The sequence below is a fragment of the Salvelinus namaycush genome, chromosome 37, assembly GCF_016432855.1.
Source record: "Salvelinus namaycush isolate Seneca chromosome 37, SaNama_1.0, whole genome shotgun sequence".
In the NCBI taxonomy this organism is placed as follows: domain Eukaryota; kingdom Metazoa; phylum Chordata; class Actinopteri; order Salmoniformes; family Salmonidae; genus Salvelinus; species Salvelinus namaycush.
Genome location: NC_052343.1, coordinates 16,562,770 through 16,581,081, shown reverse-complemented (window position 1 = coordinate 16,581,081; position 18,312 = coordinate 16,562,770). Strand labels below are relative to the sequence as shown.

The window sequence follows — 18,312 nt, the reverse complement described above, 5'->3', positions numbered from 1 at the left end:
TTTTGTCCTTTGATCAATTTTTGTTTTCTTCATATAATTTAATTTCATGTTAGGTTTCAGTTTGCGATTTGAAAATTAGTTGTTTAATTCTCAATTTCTCACTATATTGCAAAAGTGTAAATATACATTTTGCATGAAATTAGTCCCCCCCCCCGACCAAATACAGTGCCTTCAGAAAGTATTCATACCACTTGACTTATTCCACATTTACAGCCTGAATTTAAAATGGATGAAATAAAAATCACCCATCTACACACAATACCCAATAATGAGTGTTTTTAGAAATGTTTGCCAATTAATAAAAATGATTTACAGAAATTTATAACTTAAATAAAAGTAGCCTTTTCACACCCATTTCCTATAACACTCCAAATTAAACTCAGGTGCATCCAATTTCCTATGATCTTCATTGATGTTGCTACAACTTGATTGGAGTCCACCTGTGGCCAATTCAATCGTCTGGACATGATTTAGAGACACCTGTCTATTTAAGGTCCCACAGTTGACAGTGCATGTCAGAGGGACTGGGGTTTCCAGGAGGAGTAACGGCAGCTGGTAACAGTTGACAGTGCATGTCAGAGGGACTGGGTTTTCCAGGAGGAGTAACGGTGGGTGGTAACAGTTGACAGTGCATGTCAGAGGGACTGGGGTTTCCAGGAGGAGTAACGTGGCTGGTAACAGTTGACAGTGTATGTCAGAGGGACTGGGGTTTCCAGGAGGAGTAATGGCGACTGGTAGAGCTTTTTGAGTCGACGCAACAAATTCAAGAAATATTTTTAAACAGTTTGCTACTACAGAGGATGAAGGAGTGGAAAGAGCTTGGATATGTGGAAATGGACGCCATGAGATGTGTAGAGGGAAGCGGTGTGGTCGGGAAAATGTAGCGTTAAGTACAAAAAGAAAACGTACTCCTGTAACGTTATCTCAGAAATGTAACCTGATGAGGATGAACTACCAGCCGCAGGTGCGGTGAAGGCCGTCAAGTTCGTGCCTCGTTCAGTTGACAACAAAAATGATGGTGGCTCAGTGGGTGTGAGATTTTGTTGTTGTTGAGGGAATGGATCCTTGGCTTCTGGCTGATCTATATGGAGTGTCAGGTTGGTTGGGGACTGTTGAGTCAGTGAAAGTAACTCAAAGTGGACTCGCAATTCTTCCGTTCAGAGTGAGCGGGCGCTGCTCACCACACGCCAAGGGACAAGAACTTTGACTTGCTTTGCTCTCCGCAGCAGGGCGCGGTTGAAAGGAGGGATAACCAGTGCTGTTTATTCATGGTCTCTAGCCCCGAATATTTATTAAAATGTTTTCATACTTTTCAGTCAATTCGCAAGTGGCTGAATATCATCTGAGTGAGGGAAACGGCGCCCCTCTGTCTCAGTATGTGTAGCACAATATCTATGATGTCGATTTGTATGACACGTTGCCAGCTGTAGCATTTGATGCCAGCAAGCATTTGGCCTCCCTTGATTAAATAAAATAATACAATTATAGAAAATAATTAGCCTATCAGTGTTGAGCTGAGCTCCACTGTGGGTTGTCTTGGTGCAGCAAAACGCACTCCACGGGATGCCAGTTTGGATTTGGCTTCACACTAATGAAATTACATCCTAAGCAAAATATCCTCATTGTCTGAAAAAAATGTGTTTGTGTCTGTTTTACTTGTGTTGATGTTCCTTTCCTAATCCAGGGATGGGGATTTGGACTTGTGCTTTTGACTTAATTCTCTGTACTGGCCAATGATAATGACGGTGATTTTCATATAACACTAAATTAATATACTGTGGCTCTGGCTTGAGACGGTAGAAGTTCAATATGTAGTGTAGATATAGGCTCACATTTAGCTAGCTAACTTAGCTGGTTCATTGTTGTCCATGTGAGGAAGTTAGGCTAGCAAGCATTTTTAGCTAGGTAGCCTATGAAAACAAACACTAAACGCCATAGAATATTTCGCCAACATGAAAAAGAGGAGGATGGCATTAGCGTTCATCTAGTCTACAAGGGTGTCAACCTATATATATATATTTTTTTTTACCTGTGCAAGCGCACACACACAGACAGAAATCAGTACCATGGACAGCCACATGATATTTATCAACATTGATTGGACTAAATAGTTATCTTTTAAGTTTGTTTCAGTGTATTAAACTAAGCATAGAGGTGACCTTGTTGATTTGATGTTTAAATCAGTAGTTTAGTAAACTGTCAAACATTAACTTGCTTGACCATGCTGCAGGTCATATAACTGTTTATTACATGAAATATTTGATTTGTGGACTTCACCGGACAGATGTTGCTCTCCGGTTTTGTGATGAAACAAACGTATGTGTAGTTGAATTCATTCCGCCACTGTGTGACTGTTGTCACGGTCTTATTGTATATCATGGCGGCGTATGAATGAATGGTTATAGAGCAAACAACGCAAATATCACAACAAGTTGAAATATGGCTTTTTTTACTGGCTTGGCTTCCCCAGTGATTTTACTCTCGCATCACTACTGGGGTGGCGTTAAGTGTTGAGGATCAACTGAAATGTAAGATTCCTGGTGTCTGTGATGCTCGCCGTTTGGTACGAGAGCATTGTGAAACAGAGTTTTTACCCGACAAAGTCAAGTTAGGATGTGTCAGTTAACCTGTGAGCTTTTGTCCCAAAACCATTACATTGTTTTAGGTGCCAAGCTTACGGTCATGTTGCAGCAGTGTGTAGGAGCGAGATTCCTGTATGTGAGAAGTGTGCAGGAGGACATAAAACAAAGGAGTGTGTGTGAATTGTAGGGGTACCCATGGTGCTGTAGATCAGAAGTGTCCAGGGAAAGGCAGGTTGAGGTTGCCGGGATCAGAGTAGTACAAAAAGTGTCATGCTGAGGCAGTGAATAGAGTAGGAGATGATGTGTACAGGGTGAGGGATCCTCCTGTGAGTAGGCCGAGGCAAAAAAAGAGTGATAAGAATAACGTGCCACAGTAATGTTGGTTTCTTAGCGTTCATAGCCATCGTTATCAACTATACTGCAGAAAATCACATTAAAATAGATGTTGTGGTGGCAGCTGCAGAGAAGTGCTTGGGTGTATGAGATTTTACTGCAGAAGAGTTACAAGGTGTGTTGAACGATAGTGTCTCATTCTACCATGCTGCCGGCCTGGTGTTGGATCAGATAGGGCCAAGTAGTAGAATATTGGTGTGGTTTTAATGGGAGTAGGGTTAGTTGGTAGAGTGGTGAGGTTTTAATGGGTGTAGGGTTAGTTGGTATAGTGGTGTGGTTTTAATGGGTGTAGGGTTAGTTGGTAGAGTGGTGTGGTTTTAATGGGTGTAGGGTTAGGTAGTATAGTGGTGTGGTTTTAATGGGTGTAGGGTTAGGTGGTAGAGTGGTGTGGTTTTAATGGGTGTAGGGTTAGTTGGTATAGTGGTTTTAATGGGTGTAGGGTTAGTTGGTAGGGCACATTTTTTCCCCCTTCCCTTTGTGTCAAAGTGTAATGAATTCATGCTCAAGAACAGCAGGCTGACAGCCCAGACAGTAGGTGGCGGCATGCACCTCTAACGTATGTTTGCGGACTGCCATAATACCATAAAATAAGTGCATGTCAGAGCAGAAACTATACCGTGAAGTCCAAGGGACTGTCCATAGATCTGAGATAGAATTGTGATGAGGCATATTATCTATGGAAGGGTATAAAACACTTTCTAGAACGTTGAAAGTTTCCAAGAGCACAGTTGTCTCCATCATTTGAAAATTGAAAAAATATGGAACTACCTGGATGCTGGCCGTCTGACCAAACTGAGCAACCTGGCGAGAAGGGCATTGGTCAGAGAGGTGGCCAAGAACCAAATGAACACACTGACAGAACTACAGAATTCCTTGTCTGAGATGGGAGAACCTGTCTCTACAGCACTTCACCAATCTGGGCATTATGGGAGAGTGGCCACATGACAGCACACCTGGAGTTTACAAAAAAGCATGTGAAAGACAAATGTAAAACACTATGTCTGGACAAAACCAGGCACAGCTCATCACCCATCTAACACCATCCCTACCGTGAAGTGGTGGTGGCAGCATCATGCAATGGGGAGGCTTTTCAGCGGCAGGGACAGGGAGACTGGTGAGGATAGAGGGAACAATGAATGGAGCCAAATACAGCAAATCCTTGAGAACCTACGTTTCAACAGGACAATGACCCCAAGCATTTAGCAAAAGCAACTCTGGAATGGCCTCAAAACAAGAATGTGAAAGTCCTTCAGTGGCCTAGACTTGAATCCCATTGAAAATCTGTGGAAAGACTTGAAGATTGCTGTTTGCTGCAGCTCCCCATCTAACTTAACAGAGCTTGAGAAAATATGCAAGGAAGATTGGAGACAATCCCCAAATCTAGATGTGCAAAGGTGATACAGACATCCCCATGAGGACTCAAAGCTGTAATCACTGCCAAAGGTGATACAGACATCCCCATGACGACTCAAAGCTGTAATCACTGCCAAAGGTGATACAGACATCCCCATGACGACTCAAAGCTGTAATCACTGCCAAAGGTGCTTCTAGAAAATATTGACTTGGGTGTGAATACTTATGTAAATGAGATATTTTTGTTTTTCATTTTCAATAAATGTTCTAAAATGTCTGAAAACATGTTTTCACTTTGTCATTATGGGGTATTGTGTGTAGATGGGTAAGAAAAACAATTATATTTAAATTCAGGGTGTAATAACAAAATGTGTAATAAGTCAAGGGGTATAAATACTTTCTGAAGGCACTGTATTACCCCCATCATTTTAGAATTAATGAAACAGAGCTCCTCTAGACATTTAGCATAGTTGATATTAAAATATAAGAAAACTCTCTCAAATATAATTAATTTTTTTATAGTAAACAAGTTATATTTTCATAACAGTAAAGAAAATGCTTTATCATGAACCTGTAGCTAGGCTTTCCATAATGCGCAATTTACAGCGCGCCAAAAATAACCGGGACATCTTTCCCATAATATCCCTCCGCACAACTGAATGATATAAGAACATATCACTGATGGCCCTGGGATAGATTTCTATAATTATAATATTTATAGCTATTCATGTGGTCATTGATATCAATACAGCATGACATAATTGGTGATTTAGAAATTTATAATCACTACTTTTTATGATGAACTATGTTTTCTTGCGTCAGGATACTGCGTGCTGTCACTTGTCTTCCAGTGACGTTTGTGGCGCCAGAAATCAAGGGTTTTGGTTGGGGAGCGGTGTGTGTTAGTACGGGCCATATATTACCTAGGAATGTTATTAAATAGTTTCAGTTTTGACACAAGTAAGTTAGTATAAAAATCGGTCTAAAGTTAGGATGGTGATGCTACGCAGCAGCGGCGTGGGCGCGGAACCAGCAACTCGGAAGAAGAACCGGGTTGACTTGGATACGAGCTCCGAGTTTCTGTCGCTGGAGAGCGCATCGCAGACAAAGTCGAGTCGGCTGAAGAGGGGCCTGGATGACAGCTCCAGTAACACTGAAAACACGCCAAATGTGAGGCCCTTTTAGATAGTTGACATTATAAAATGTCGCTGTAAACTCAGCTGTTGTTAGCCATCTGACAGCTGTTAGCTAACCAGCTAACTAGCTAGCCCGACATTGATGTTGTTTATGTACCTAGTTAACCGCATTCTATGCCAGTTGTAAGCTAACTGGAGGCTAATGTTATAAATTAGTTGGCCTGTTAGCTCCTGTCTCTAGTTTACATACCCTATGGGGTATCGCCCATAGATGTTTATATCGTGGAGTTGAGTAAACTCAGCTAGTTAGCTAGCCCCTTTAGATGGCTAGTAAGTAGCACTGACTAACAATAACTTTAATGATTGTTTCTGAATGTGGACAGGTATGTTGCCTGCTAGCTAACTTCTATAACTAGCCAGCTATAAGCTAGCTTACTACACTAAAAATGACTGGATTTCTATGTGAAGGCAGCTGATGTTTTTGTTTTTTCTAACATAGGGCCACTCGATGGTGAAGGAGGAGGATAGCCCTCCGAGACGAGGATCCCTGAGGACCAGGGGACAGACCGTCAAACATGAGGTGTCCTTGGCTAAAATGAATGGCCAGACAAAGTGCCCAATCAAGTCCCCTGAGAAAGAAGAAACTGGCGAACACAGCACAAGGTAACTACTTATGTTTTATGCAGATAACTGGTATTCATTGTATGTAAAATCAGCTTCTACTCCTCTCTGTATAGTCGATGAGATGCATGACGACAGAAACATGTTTACAAACCTAAGGTGTCATCACAACCCTCCATGTTTAAGTTCTCATTTTGTTGATTTCTGCAGGAAATCCCCAAGACTGCAGGGCGATGGAAAAGCCTCCGCGTCATCCAGGGACAAACAATCTGAAGCTGGTAACTATATCATTTCTAGATCACATTTACATGAATCAATGCCACCTCCAACAGTACAGCGAGAAGGAGACACCATTGGTTTCATTTATGTCAGCTACAATGTTTATCATCAAGTAAATAAAAAAATCTTCCAGATGCTACTGATGAAGTTGAGGAAGAAGAGGCCTCTACTCTGAAGACCCAGTTTGTTCTGCGTCCCAGGGAGGAGGACAGCTCTGTGAGACGCAGCTCCAGGATCACCAGATACAAGCGCAACTCCAGGAACCAGTCTGTACTCTATAACCGCCTCATCACCAAGTAAGAACATCTCCATCAGCATCGTGCATCAGGGGTGGCCAACCCTCCTAGCTTCCCATCTACCACAGGGTTTTCCCCTGCAACCCTAATCTAGCACCGGGGCAGGAGAAATCACCTGCATGCCCAGTAACTCTCCTCCTCTCTGGAGGAGGGTTGGGCCACCACTGTTGTACATTTCCTTGTCAGTCTGGGTTGCATGTTTATAATGGCAAAGTTGATAACGGCTAGCGGTAACGGTGAAATTAAACAGTCCCTGTTTTTTTGTTCATTCTATTCGTAAAGTACAGCTGAGGCAGTGCTGCAGAAGATGGGTGACATGCAGAAAATGCGTCGCCGGTTAAGAAGCAGGGATACTACGGAGGAGGTAAACTTTATTAATGCTACAGGTTCATAGCTTTATAATAGATTTTGTTAAATGTCACCATGATGTCCCCCAATAATGTTATTTTCCCCTTTTATTTTAGGACCTTGTAATCTACGCTGGGGCCAAGAGGAAAAGGACTTCTGAAAGAACCGATGAAGGAAGTGAAGATCCTCAAGAGAATGAAAATGGAGTGATCTCCAGTGAAGAGGAGAATGATGAGGAAGAGGGAGGCAAAAATAATCAGGCAGATGACGAAGACGACGACGATGATGACGACCGTAATGAAGATGATGAGGAGGAGGACGATGATGATGACCATGATGAAGAGGACAACGAGAAACGTTATGACTTCAGGCAGAGGAAAGCTGCCGTTCGCTACCAGGCACCACGGGAGGGTTAGATATTTCCTGTTGAAACTATTTGCATCTTTTATTACACTGAAGTCTGTATACTTCTAGCCATCAGCACCGGTGCATGGACTCTACATTTTACTGTCAAGCTTTAGTAGTATTAGTTATTATTCCCATAACTTGTCCTTTGACTAATTTCTCATGGTTGACCTTTTATTTCCCACAGAGCCCAAGACAAAGACCATCTTCTTCAAGACTTCAAGACACATGTCCCCATCCAGGCGGAGGTATAGGTTCAGCTCTACTGGTCCGAGAAGCCCTTACAACATAAGGAGAGGCAACAGGTCTGTAGGCTAAAGAACCTAGTACCTACTACCTTCCATGTCTGACTTATCAAGTTTAGTTTAACATTCTTTCCTAACTATTACAACAAATCACAATTCATTCCTAAGTTCTACTTCCTTGTGCTTCTGATTTCTGGCATCCACAGGAGTGTGTCTGATAGGTAAGTTATTGCCAGTGTGTGTTAGATGTGTGGTGACGTCAGGGTTTCTGTAATGGCTGGTTTCTTGGTCATTGAGCTGCATGGTGATGATTTGTGTGCATTACGTTGTCTGTATTAGTCAGTGACGTTACTGACCTCTGACTCTGCCATACTCCTTTCTTTACCATGTAGAAGAAGACATGCCATCCACAGTAGTGACTCCACCTCCTCGTCCTCCTCCTCTTCCTCCTCCTCCTCTGACGATGAGAAGTTCCAGAGGCGGAGGAGGAAGAGCAGGAACAGATCGGTGAATAGATGTCTTCCCATGAATCTGCTGAAGGAGGATGTCCTGGGAATCCACAAGGACAGGATGAAGATTGGAGCCAGTCTAGCTGACGTTGACCCCATGCAGATAGACCAGACAGTAAGTCTAGCTGACGTTGACCCCATGCAGATAGACCAGACAGTAAGTCTAGCTGACGTTGACCCCATGCAGATAGACCAGACAGTAAGTCTAGCTGACGTTGACCCCATGCAGATAGACCAGACAGTAAGTCTAGCTGACGTTGACCCCATGCAGATAGACCAGACAGTAAGTCTAGCTGACGTTGACCCCATGCAGATAGACCAGACAGTAAGTCTAGCTGACGTTGACCCCATGCAGATAGACCAGACAGTAAGTCTAGCTGACGTTGACCCCATGCAGGTAGACCAGACAGTAAGTCTAGCTGACGTTGACCCCATGCAGGTAGACCAGACAGTAAGTCTAGCTGACGTTGACCCCATGCAGGTAGACCAGACAGTAAGTCTAGCTGACGTTGACCCCATGCAGGTAGACCAGACAGTAAGTCTAGCTGACGTTGACCCCATGCAGGTAGACCAGACAGTAAGTCTAGCTGACGTTGACCCCATGCAGGTAGACCAGACAGTAAGTCTAGCTGACGTTGACCCCATGCAGGTAGACCAGACAGTAAGTCTAGCTGACGTTGACCCCATGCAGGTAGACCAGACAGTAAGTCTAGCTGACGTTGACCCCATGCAGGTAGACCAGACAGTAAGTCTAGCTGACGTTGACCCCATGCAGGTAGACCAGACAGTAAGTCTAGCTGACGTTGACCCCATGCAGGTAGACCAGACAGTAAGTCTAGCTGACGTTGACCCCATGCAGGTAGACCAGACAGTAAGTCTGACTAGTAACAGTAAGGAGGAAACCTTCAGGAGCTCTCTCCAGTCCATACCTGCACCAGTCATATGTTAAGTCCGTGAGGGGGAATGAAAGAGGGAAAGGATAGATAACTGGGAAAGTCCCAGACAACATTGTCCAACATTGAAATGGTGTAATGTTGTTTTTCTAGGTGCGTTTTGACAGCATTGGGGGACTGACCAGACACATCTCTGCCCTGAAAGAGATGGTGGTCTTCCCTCTGCTTTACCCAGAGGTGTTTGAGAGGTTCAAGATCCAACCACCAAGGTAGCTAGAAAGAAATGTTTAGAAAGTCATCCATACTCTTACGGTGGAATGATCTAGGATCTGTTGTTGCTCTTGATGCTGTAGATTCTTACTGTGTGTGTGTCTGTAGGGGCTGTTTGTTCTACGGACCTCCTGGAACAGGGAAGACTCTAGTGGCCAGGGCGTTGGCTAACGAGTGCAGTCAGGGAGAGAGGAAGGTCTCTTTCTTCATGAGAAAGGGAGCAGACTGCCTCAGCAAGTGGGTGGGAGAGTCCGAACGGCAGCTCCGTCTTCTCTTCGACCAGGTCATTACCTACCATTATTCTCCATGGAAGTTGGCTTCTGGTTCTGAAATATATTGTATTCCAGGTATTGTTCCAGGATGTTGAAACCGAGATGAGTTGGAGGAGGAAATACTAAAACGTTTTATTTTTTCCCCAAATCTTTTAGGCGTATCAGATGCGGCCATCGATTATATTCTTTGATGAGGTTGATGGGTTGGCTCCCGTCCGCTCAAGCAGACAAGACCAGATACACAGGTCAGACACTGTTAATCACTGGAACAAACTGATTTCAATACAAACATCATTGCTTCTCGTTGAGCTATTTGGTATCTTTTGTTTAGTACGTCTTCGTACAGTGGGAATAATGTTCTGTATGTGTTTCCATCTTACAGCTCCATCGTGTCCACTCTCCTTGCCCTGATGGATGGGTTAGACAGCAGAGGAGAGGTTGTGGTGATCGGCGCTACTAACCGTCTGGACTCTATAGACCCAGCTCTCAGGCGACCTGGACGCTTCGACCGAGAGTTCCTCTTTGGCCTGCCTGACAGAGAGGTGAGACAAGGGTCTTGGTGACCACGGGTGTAATCATTAGTGCACGCCATAGAAAACAGTTTTGCAACGAAAACCAGATTTCTAGTAGACAAATTCAGGTAGGTCCCTCTCTGTTTGGTTGAGTTTGCTTCCGTTTGGTTCCTAGTGAATACACCACTGATGGAGGTCATGTTTGTTCAAATCATATTATTTATGTGTGTGTGTGTGTACACACAGTACCAGTCAAAAGTTTGGACACCTACTCATTCGAGGGTTTTTCTTTCTTTTTACTATTTTCTACTTTGTAGAATAATAGTGAAGACATCAAACTATGAAATAACACATGTTGTAACTCAAAAAGTGTTAAACAAATCAAAATATATTTTGTATTTGAGATTATTCAAAGTGGCCACCCTTTGCCTTGATGACAGCTTTGCACACTCTTGGCATTCTCTTAACCAGCTTCATGAGGTAGTCACCTGGATTGCATTTCAATTAACAGGTGTGCCTTGTTAAAAGTTAATTTGTGGAACTTCTTTCCTTAATGCGTTTGAGCCAATCAGTTGTGACAAGAAAAGGGGTGGTATACAGAAGATAGCCCTATTTGGTAAAAGACCAAGTCCATATGGCAAGAACAGCTCAAATAAGAAAAGAGAAACGACAGTCCATCATTACTTTAAGACATGAAGGTCAGTCAATCCGGATAATGTCAAGAACTTTTAACATTTCTTCAAATGCAGTTGCAAAAACCATCAAGCACTATGATGAAACTGGCTCTCATGAGGACCGCCATAGGAATGGAAGACCCAGAGTTACCTCTGCTGCTGAGGATTAAGTTCATTAGAGTTACCAGACTCAAAAATCGGCAATTAACTGCACCTCAGATTGCAGCCCAAATAAATGCTTCACAGAGTTCAAGTAACAGACGCATCTCAACATCAACTGTTCAGAGGAGACTGTGTGAATCAGGCCTTCGTGGTCACATTGCTGCAAAGAAACCACTACTAGAGGACACCAATAAGAAGAGACTTGCTTGGGCCAAGAAACACAAGCAATGGACATTAGACTGGTGGAAATCTGTCCTTTGGTCTGATGAGTCCAAATTTGTGAGACGCAGAGTAAGTGAACGGATGATCTCCGCATGTGTGGTTCCCACCGTGAAGCATGGAGGAGGAGGTGTGGGGGTGCTTTGCTGGTGACACTGTCAGTGATTTATTTAGAATTCAAGGCACACTTAACCAGCATGTCTACCACAGCATTCTGCAGCGATACGCCATCCCATCTGGTTTGGGCTTAGTAGGACTATCATTTGTTTTTCAACATGACAATGACTATTTGACCAAGAAGGAGAGTCATGGAGTGCTGCATCAGATTACCCGGCCTTCACAATCACCCGACCTCAACCCCATTGAGATGGTTTGGGATGAGTTAGACCGCAGAGTGGAGGAAAAGCAGACAACAAGTGCTCAGCATATGTGAGAGTGCCTTCAAGACTGTTGGAAAAGCATTCCATGTGAAGCTGGTTGAGAGAATACCAAGAGTGCAAAGCTGTCATCAAGGCAAAAGGTGGCAACTTTGAAGAATCTCAAATATAAAATGTTTTGATTAATAAAAAAAATGTTGGTTCACTACATGTGTTATTTCATAGTTTTGATGTCTTCACTATTCTACAATGTAGAAAATAGTAAAAATAAAAACCCTTAAATGAGTAGGTGTCTAAACCTTTGACTGGTACTGTATGTATGATAAAAGATGACTTGTGTGAGAAGTAAACAGGTAACATTACTTTGTTCTACTAAGATTAGGGTCCTTTTTATTTCATGTAGGAGAACTGTTTTTGGAAACATTCATATTTGACATACATGGTCATGTTTTTATCCACTGCAGGCTCGGAAGGATATTCTGCAGATCCACACCAGACAGTGGACTCCCCAGCCATCAGCCTCTTTCCTGGAGGAACTGGCAGACAAGTGTGTTGGTATGTTTTCTATTAATCCCTCCTCTCCCAAACCAACCTAGAATTTTTAAAAGATTACCCATTCTTTCAAACGCCATTTTAAAATTCCAATCTGTTAAATATTCCAATCGTTTTCGGAGGCTCACTGAAAGTGTTGTGTGTAATCAGAACATGTAGCTGATGCTCTCTTGCGTTGCCACACTGTTTCCCAACGTCCCCCTGCTGTGTCTCCTAGGTTACTGCGGTGCTGACATGAAGGCGGTGTGTGCTGAGGCGGCTCTGTGTGCCCTGAGGAGACGCTACCCTCAGATTTACTCCACGTCCCAGAAGCTGGTTTTAGATGTGGCATCTATCTCCATCGGCAGCAGGGACTTCCTGTCAGCCATGAGGAAGACAGTCCCAGCCTCCCAGAGAGCTGTGTCGTCCCCAGCCAAGGCTCTGACTCCTGTAGTCCAGCCACTGCTTGGTGCAGCCTTACAGACTGTACTTGGTACAGTTAGCAGGCTGTTCCCACATGCAGAACAGGGGCTCAAGAGAGACAAGCGAGACAACGGTGGGTCAACTGGGACAAGAGAATTTATTTTTTTTCTCATGTGAACTGTCTTCATTGTCGGGAGATTTTTTTTAGTCCACAGGGCCGTGATAAGTAGGGGGGAAGTTTTGAAACGGGGACGTACTACCAGAACTCCTCTCTAATTCGTTTTTTGTTAGCAAAGGTTTTGCTACAGTGTGCCCTAATAAACATGACCCAGATTTGGTATGCCCTCCTGCCTGTTGTATAAGAATGGGTATGTTGTATTGTGTTCTTGAATGTCATACTTGGTTGTCATGTTCTAAGATGTTTTACCACTTGTCTTCAGGTGTCCTCCCAGCTGGTGTTTTAGATGCCGATCTCCTGCACAGTGAAGATGAGGACTCTGTCTGCATCAACGGTCTCTCTCACAAGGCCAAGGCAGCTGGGGGCTTCCTGCATTTCAGCAGGTGAGTAACAGGTTGTCCAACGCACAGAAATCCTTATCCCAAATTTGTCTTTCTCCCACTCCTCCCTGACGTGTGCACTGGACATCTTTGAAATCTGTGTGGGGACTGAAGTGTACACTTCGTGAGAATGGGTATTGAGCTCCGGTCTTGTAAAGTATTTGAGTCTTTTTCTCCTCTGTTCTCCCAGGAGCGTGCTGAACCAGCCCACATCGTACCGTCCCAGGCTGCTGCTGGCGGGGCGTCCTGGGTCAGGTCAGAGCAGTCACCTGGCCCCTGCTGTGCTCCATGCCCTGGAGAAGTTCACAGTTTACACCCTGGACATGGCCGTGCTGTTCGGCGTCAGCACCACCTCTCCTGAGGAGGCCTGCGCTCAGGTACTGTACTACCCCCTTGGATCACACCCTGTTTTCTGTATAGTGCACTATTGAGCCCTGTGCCAGCAGCCATGACAGACGGCTATCTTTAGTCTTTCCTTGATTCTTCACATATTTGGAGAAGGTCCGAGGAGAGAGGAGTCTAAGAAAGACTTTTGACATGAACCCAGAGATGGACAGCATTGATGTTCCATTGGATGTCTTGTATTGATGAACCTAGAGATGGACAGTATTGATGTCTTGTATTGATGGACAGTTGATGTCCTGTATGTTTTGACTTGTAGATATTCTGTGCGGAGGCATGCATGTCCATATAAACACTGTTCTGTAATGATGTGTTGTAGATGTTCTGTGAGGCCAAGAGGACGTCCCCCAGTATCCTTTATATCCCTCACATCCAGCGGTGGTGGGACACGGTGGGGTCTGCTCTCAGAGCTACCTTCCTCAGCTTGTTACAGGACATCCCCTCATTCTCACCCATCCTGCTGCTGGCCACCTGTAATGTCCCCCACAGTAGCCTCTTCCCTGAGGTAGGTACTGTAGACAGACACACCGCCCCACAGCAGTCTAACAGGATGTAGTGAACACACCGCCCCACAGCAGTCTAACAGGATGTAGTGAACACACCGCCCCACAGCAGTCTAACAGGATGTAGTGAACACACCGCCCCACAGCAGTCTAACAGGATGTAGTGAACACACCGCCCCACAGCAGTCTAACAGGATGTAGTGAACACACCGCCCCACAGCAGTCTAACAGGATGTAGTGAACACACCGCCCCACAGCAGTCTAACAGGATGTAGTGAACACACCGCCCCACAGCAGTCTAACAGGATGTAGTGAACACACCGCCCCACAGCAGTCTAACAGGATGTAGTGAACACACCGCCCCACAGCAGTCTAACAGGATGTAGTGAACACACCGCCCCTAACATCACCAATATGGCAGTGTATTTTGTCTGCTGTGCGTTATATGTGATTGTAGGATTTTGATGTTTTTAAGGACTCTTGGAAGATTAGTCCAAACGAGGACTAAAAGAGATCTAATGACCAACGGGACACAAGCCCTAGAAAATGTGCACTGGAGGGTTGTAATTGGGCTTCTGAGCAGGGGATCAGTCAGAATGATCTCGTTCATTCCTATTCATCTGAATGTTATGTTCACTTGGTGACTCATCTTGGTAAATGTCCCCCCCCCCCCCCCCATAGGTCCAGGACCTGTTCTGTGCTGAGTATGGAGAGGTGCTCCAGGTTCAGGTCCCAACCCCACAGGAGAGAAGGAACTTCTTTGACGATCTCATCCTAAACCAGGCTGCCAAAGCTCCTGCATCCAAGAAGAAAGCAGGTAAGACTGCACCGTACTCTGAGATATTTTAGTGGAATCCTGGATAATGGTTCAACCTAAGACAATGGTTAAACAAGCTCAACTTCACAACTAGTAAGTATTGTATGAGGTGCTGGTAATCAAGCAGTAGAAAATTAGAGGAGCACGTTCTCTGTACCAAAGCTGTCAGCACTCGCTCAGTCATGTGGTTAGTCACTTACCTCCCTGTCCTCCTCCCCAGTGCTTGCAGCCCTGGAGGTGCTCCCCGTGGCTCCCCCTCTTCCCCCGAGAATGCTGACGGAGAAGGAGCAGCAGCGATTGGAGGAGCAGGAGGAAGACACTCTCAGGGAGCTCCGCCTCTTCCTGCGTGATGTCACCAACCGCCTCTCTCAGGACAAACGCTTCAAGGCCTTCACCAAGCCCGTCGACCTGGAGGAGGTGAGACTGACCATCAATTGCTGTAAAAGTGGCTGTGTTCTAGAGGGGAGGGCTGTGTTCTAGAGGGGAGGGCTGTGTTCTAGAGGGGAGGGCTGTGTTCTGAGCCATGTATAAACATCAGATGAGGGTTAAATAAAGAGAAGAGGCCAGATGTTGTCTAAACATGGACATGGTAGAATCTCTATCACATGGAGAATGGCTGACCTGTTGTTTTGATGGATCATGTCTAGGTACCTGACTATGCTACAGTTATAGAGCAGCCCATGGACCTGTCCACTGTCCTCTCCAACATCGACACTCACAAGTACGTGACCGTGAAGGAGTTTGTACACGACGTGGATCTCATCTGGAAGAACTGTCTGGAATACAACCCTGACAAAGATCCTTCAGGTAAGAAATAGGCGATATCCAGAATTTTCACAGATGTTGTATTCCTGTTCATGGGAGAATGTTTCATTTATTTCATAAATTAATGTATTCAACTAATCATTCATTACTTTATTCAGCCAACTATTAATTCATGAATCTATCCATTCATCACTTCATAATCATACTGATGACAAGTCTGTACTGGATGTTTTCCAGATCGTCAGATCCGCCACAGAGCCTGTGCTCTGAAGGACACTGTTCAGGCCATCGTCAAAGACGAACTGGATGAAGACTTTGAGAAGATCTGCGAGGATATCAAGGAGTCCCGCGGCACAAGAGGTCAGGTGTTTTTCTATTGGTGCAGAGTAGTTCCAGACAGATGGTTCTAGAGTTCAGGGACCAGTTGATCTGTGCTGCTGCTCTCCTGGATGGATGAAAGAAGAGCGTTCCTGATAGATTTAAATATGAACTGCCTCTCTCTTAACTTCCAGGTTGCTCCACTTCAAGGTTCGCTCCATCCTACTATCACGTTCATCCCAAGACGAGATCAGTGGATGCCAAGAGCACCGATGCAGCAGGCCCCTCTAAAGAGTCTACCGCTGCTGCTCCCTCAGCTGTGACCACACCACGCCCTTCAGGTTAGCAAGCATCTCAATAATGTACAGACACACAATGCTACACAGGTTAGCATTTCACTACTCTGCAGACAGACTACGGAGAGCTTTCCAGATCTATCCTCTACTAACTGCTGGTAATGACAGACCGATGATAACACCTTGTCAGTTTCTCTCACCATGTTTACACACATCATTCAGTCATTCATAAAGGTGGTTTTTGAATTGGCTTTGATTATCTGGTCATCTACTTCTCAGCAGCTCAGAAGAAGAAGCGCAGGAAGAGCCGCTGGTGCAACGGCATCATCAGGAAAAGGTCCTCTCCTCACACTTCTAAAGACCACTCTGCTGTGGTGGAGTCTGGAGAGGAGGAGGAGAGGAGAGGGGCAGAGAGTGAGGAGGAGGAGGAGGAGGAGGAGGGTGGTGATGCTGCAGAGTCAGGCCTGGAGGAGCTGGAGATCACCGGGGCTGAGGAGACCCCCATGGAGCAGGAGGAACCAGCCCAACAGGAGAACCAGGACAGCCAGCCCATGGACAAAGACACTAAGGACAGCCGGACCACGGAGGAGGCTAGCCAGGCTACAACGGAGGCTACCCAGCCCAGGGTGGAGGCAGCTGTGGAGGCTAGGGCTGGAGACCAGAGCAGTGAGGGCACCCAGGACCCTGTAGTGGTGGTTGGCGCCCAGGAAAACCACATCTTACCAGAAGGGGGAGACAATGTATGTTATTTTGTTGTAAAATGGATGTTGCTTTTTGTATAGATGATTCTCCTGCTGAATTGATTGCATTTCTCTGTTTTCAACTTTTTCCTCATTCACCCAGAGGCAGCCGTCCACTACTGACAAAACTGAGCCTCAGAGAGTGGAAGTGGAGGAAGAGAATACCACAGGTTTGCAGCCTCCCTTCCCACAATGACACTCTGTTGTTTTTAAGTGAACTTTGTTGAATTGTACACTCACTCTGTCCCTCTGTCCTCTTGTCAGAAGTAGGAGTGAGGCGTGCGACGCGGGGCTTGAAGTACCAGGGGATGCAGCAGGTGATGGATGTTGACCAGGAGATACTGGACCAGAAGACAAAGCCCCCTGTGGTGGATCACAACAAACTAAAGGTAACAGATTATCACTGCAGCTGGTCCAGGGTCAGGTCGTCGCCCGAGCCTCCTAATGAGGTTGTTAACTGATCCTAGATCTGTGGTTAAGGCAACTAGCCAGTGGCAGTCTATTGGAATTGTCATGCCAAGCCATGTTTTGGCTTGACAATGACAGCAATAGAGTTGGCAAGAGCACAAACGGATCTGGAATCAGACGGAGGCACCTTCTTCCTTTAGACAAAGATGGAGGATATAAGACCTCAGTGCTGAGCTGGTTTTCTGCTCCTTCATTTCAGGAGCTGCTTCAGAGAGCGGTGTCTAAGACTGAGGGATATGAGGTCTATCAACTGGAGAAGCTATACGCCTTGTTGTGTCAGAGTATCTACAGACACCGCAAAGACTACGACAAGACTGCCCTGCTGAAGGTTTGTCATTCTATACATTTTAATTTGTACTATGCATTATTTTTTTTTATGTATAAGTGCACTTATGAAACATATCATTGAGCAATGCCCCATAAATTGAGTTTTTCTATGTTTTCTAATGTTTTCTTATTCTCTTTCCAGGAAATGGAAAATGAAATTGAAGATTTTTCATAATGAGTTTTATACAATAAAGATGTAGCTAGTCATGGATTGCACGTAGTATTTCCCCGTTGTCTAAATGTATAAAGAACAAGTCTATAACTATATTTTGATAGAAATATACAGATGTGTATTTCCTAACAACTTGTATACTGTTTCTTTTATTTAATTAAAGTGTTTTTTTTACAAGTATTTGTTCTTGTGTCTTGTTATACTATAAAGGAAAGACGATATTGTGATGTGTTAACTGGTTGAAAAATATCTATTGCCAGTAACTTCTTTGTTTATAGCGGAATACAAACTGAGCATGGTGCAGCCTCAGGTTTTTTTTGTGGTCAGACGGTAACGATAAATACTGTATGCATACAAACGTCAGGACCGTCACTTTTTAAATGCTTCTATTGGTTGATATACATTTTATTTGAAGCAACATTTCTCCATGTATGCGTGACAGATGT

General features: G+C 44.6%; 1 protein-coding gene across 3 annotated transcripts; it reads left to right on the top strand.

Annotated features, from left to right (window-relative positions):
- Positions 1–5,200: 5,200 nt before the first annotated feature.
- On the top strand, positions 5,201–18,046 carry LOC120031315 (ATPase family AAA domain-containing protein 2-like). Of its 3 annotated transcripts, none has more exons than XM_038977022.1 (28): positions 5,201–5,498; positions 5,964–6,127; positions 6,296–6,363; positions 6,498–6,660; positions 6,943–7,024; positions 7,125–7,419; positions 7,601–7,718; positions 7,865–7,879; positions 8,051–8,282; positions 9,214–9,329; positions 9,439–9,613; positions 9,759–9,847; positions 9,985–10,144; positions 12,011–12,101; positions 12,316–12,633; positions 12,941–13,061; positions 13,249–13,435; positions 13,780–13,965; positions 14,645–14,780; positions 15,001–15,197; positions 15,428–15,587; positions 15,783–15,905; positions 16,058–16,204; positions 16,442–16,899; positions 17,003–17,069; positions 17,164–17,288; positions 17,567–17,695; positions 17,837–18,046. In XM_038977022.1, the coding sequence occupies exons 1-28, from the start codon at positions 5,322–5,324 to the stop codon at positions 17,867–17,869; spliced, it is 4,332 nt and encodes a 1,443-aa protein (XP_038832950.1). In that variant the 5' UTR covers positions 5,201–5,321; the 3' UTR covers positions 17,870–18,046. The 3 variants fall into 3 exon arrangements, with proteins under 3 accessions (XP_038832950.1, XP_038832949.1, XP_038832951.1); XM_038977021.1 differs by having other exon boundaries at positions 16,439–16,899; XM_038977023.1 differs by lacking the exon at positions 7,865–7,879 and having other exon boundaries at positions 16,439–16,899.
- Positions 18,047–18,312: the final 266 nt, after the last annotated feature.

Excerpts from the sequence above, each read along its gene's own strand:
- LOC120031315 (XM_038977021.1), top strand. The coding sequence starts at position 5,322 with ATGGTGATGCTACGCAGCAGCGGCGTGGGCGCGGAACCAGCAACTCGG. Across the intron at positions 6,364-6,497 it reads GGACAAACAATCTGAAGCTG|ATGCTACTGATGAAGTTGAG; the intron begins GTAACTATATCA and ends AAAATCTTCCAG. Across the intron at positions 10,145-12,010 it reads TTGGCCTGCCTGACAGAGAG|GCTCGGAAGGATATTCTGCA; the intron begins GTGAGACAAGGG and ends TATCCACTGCAG.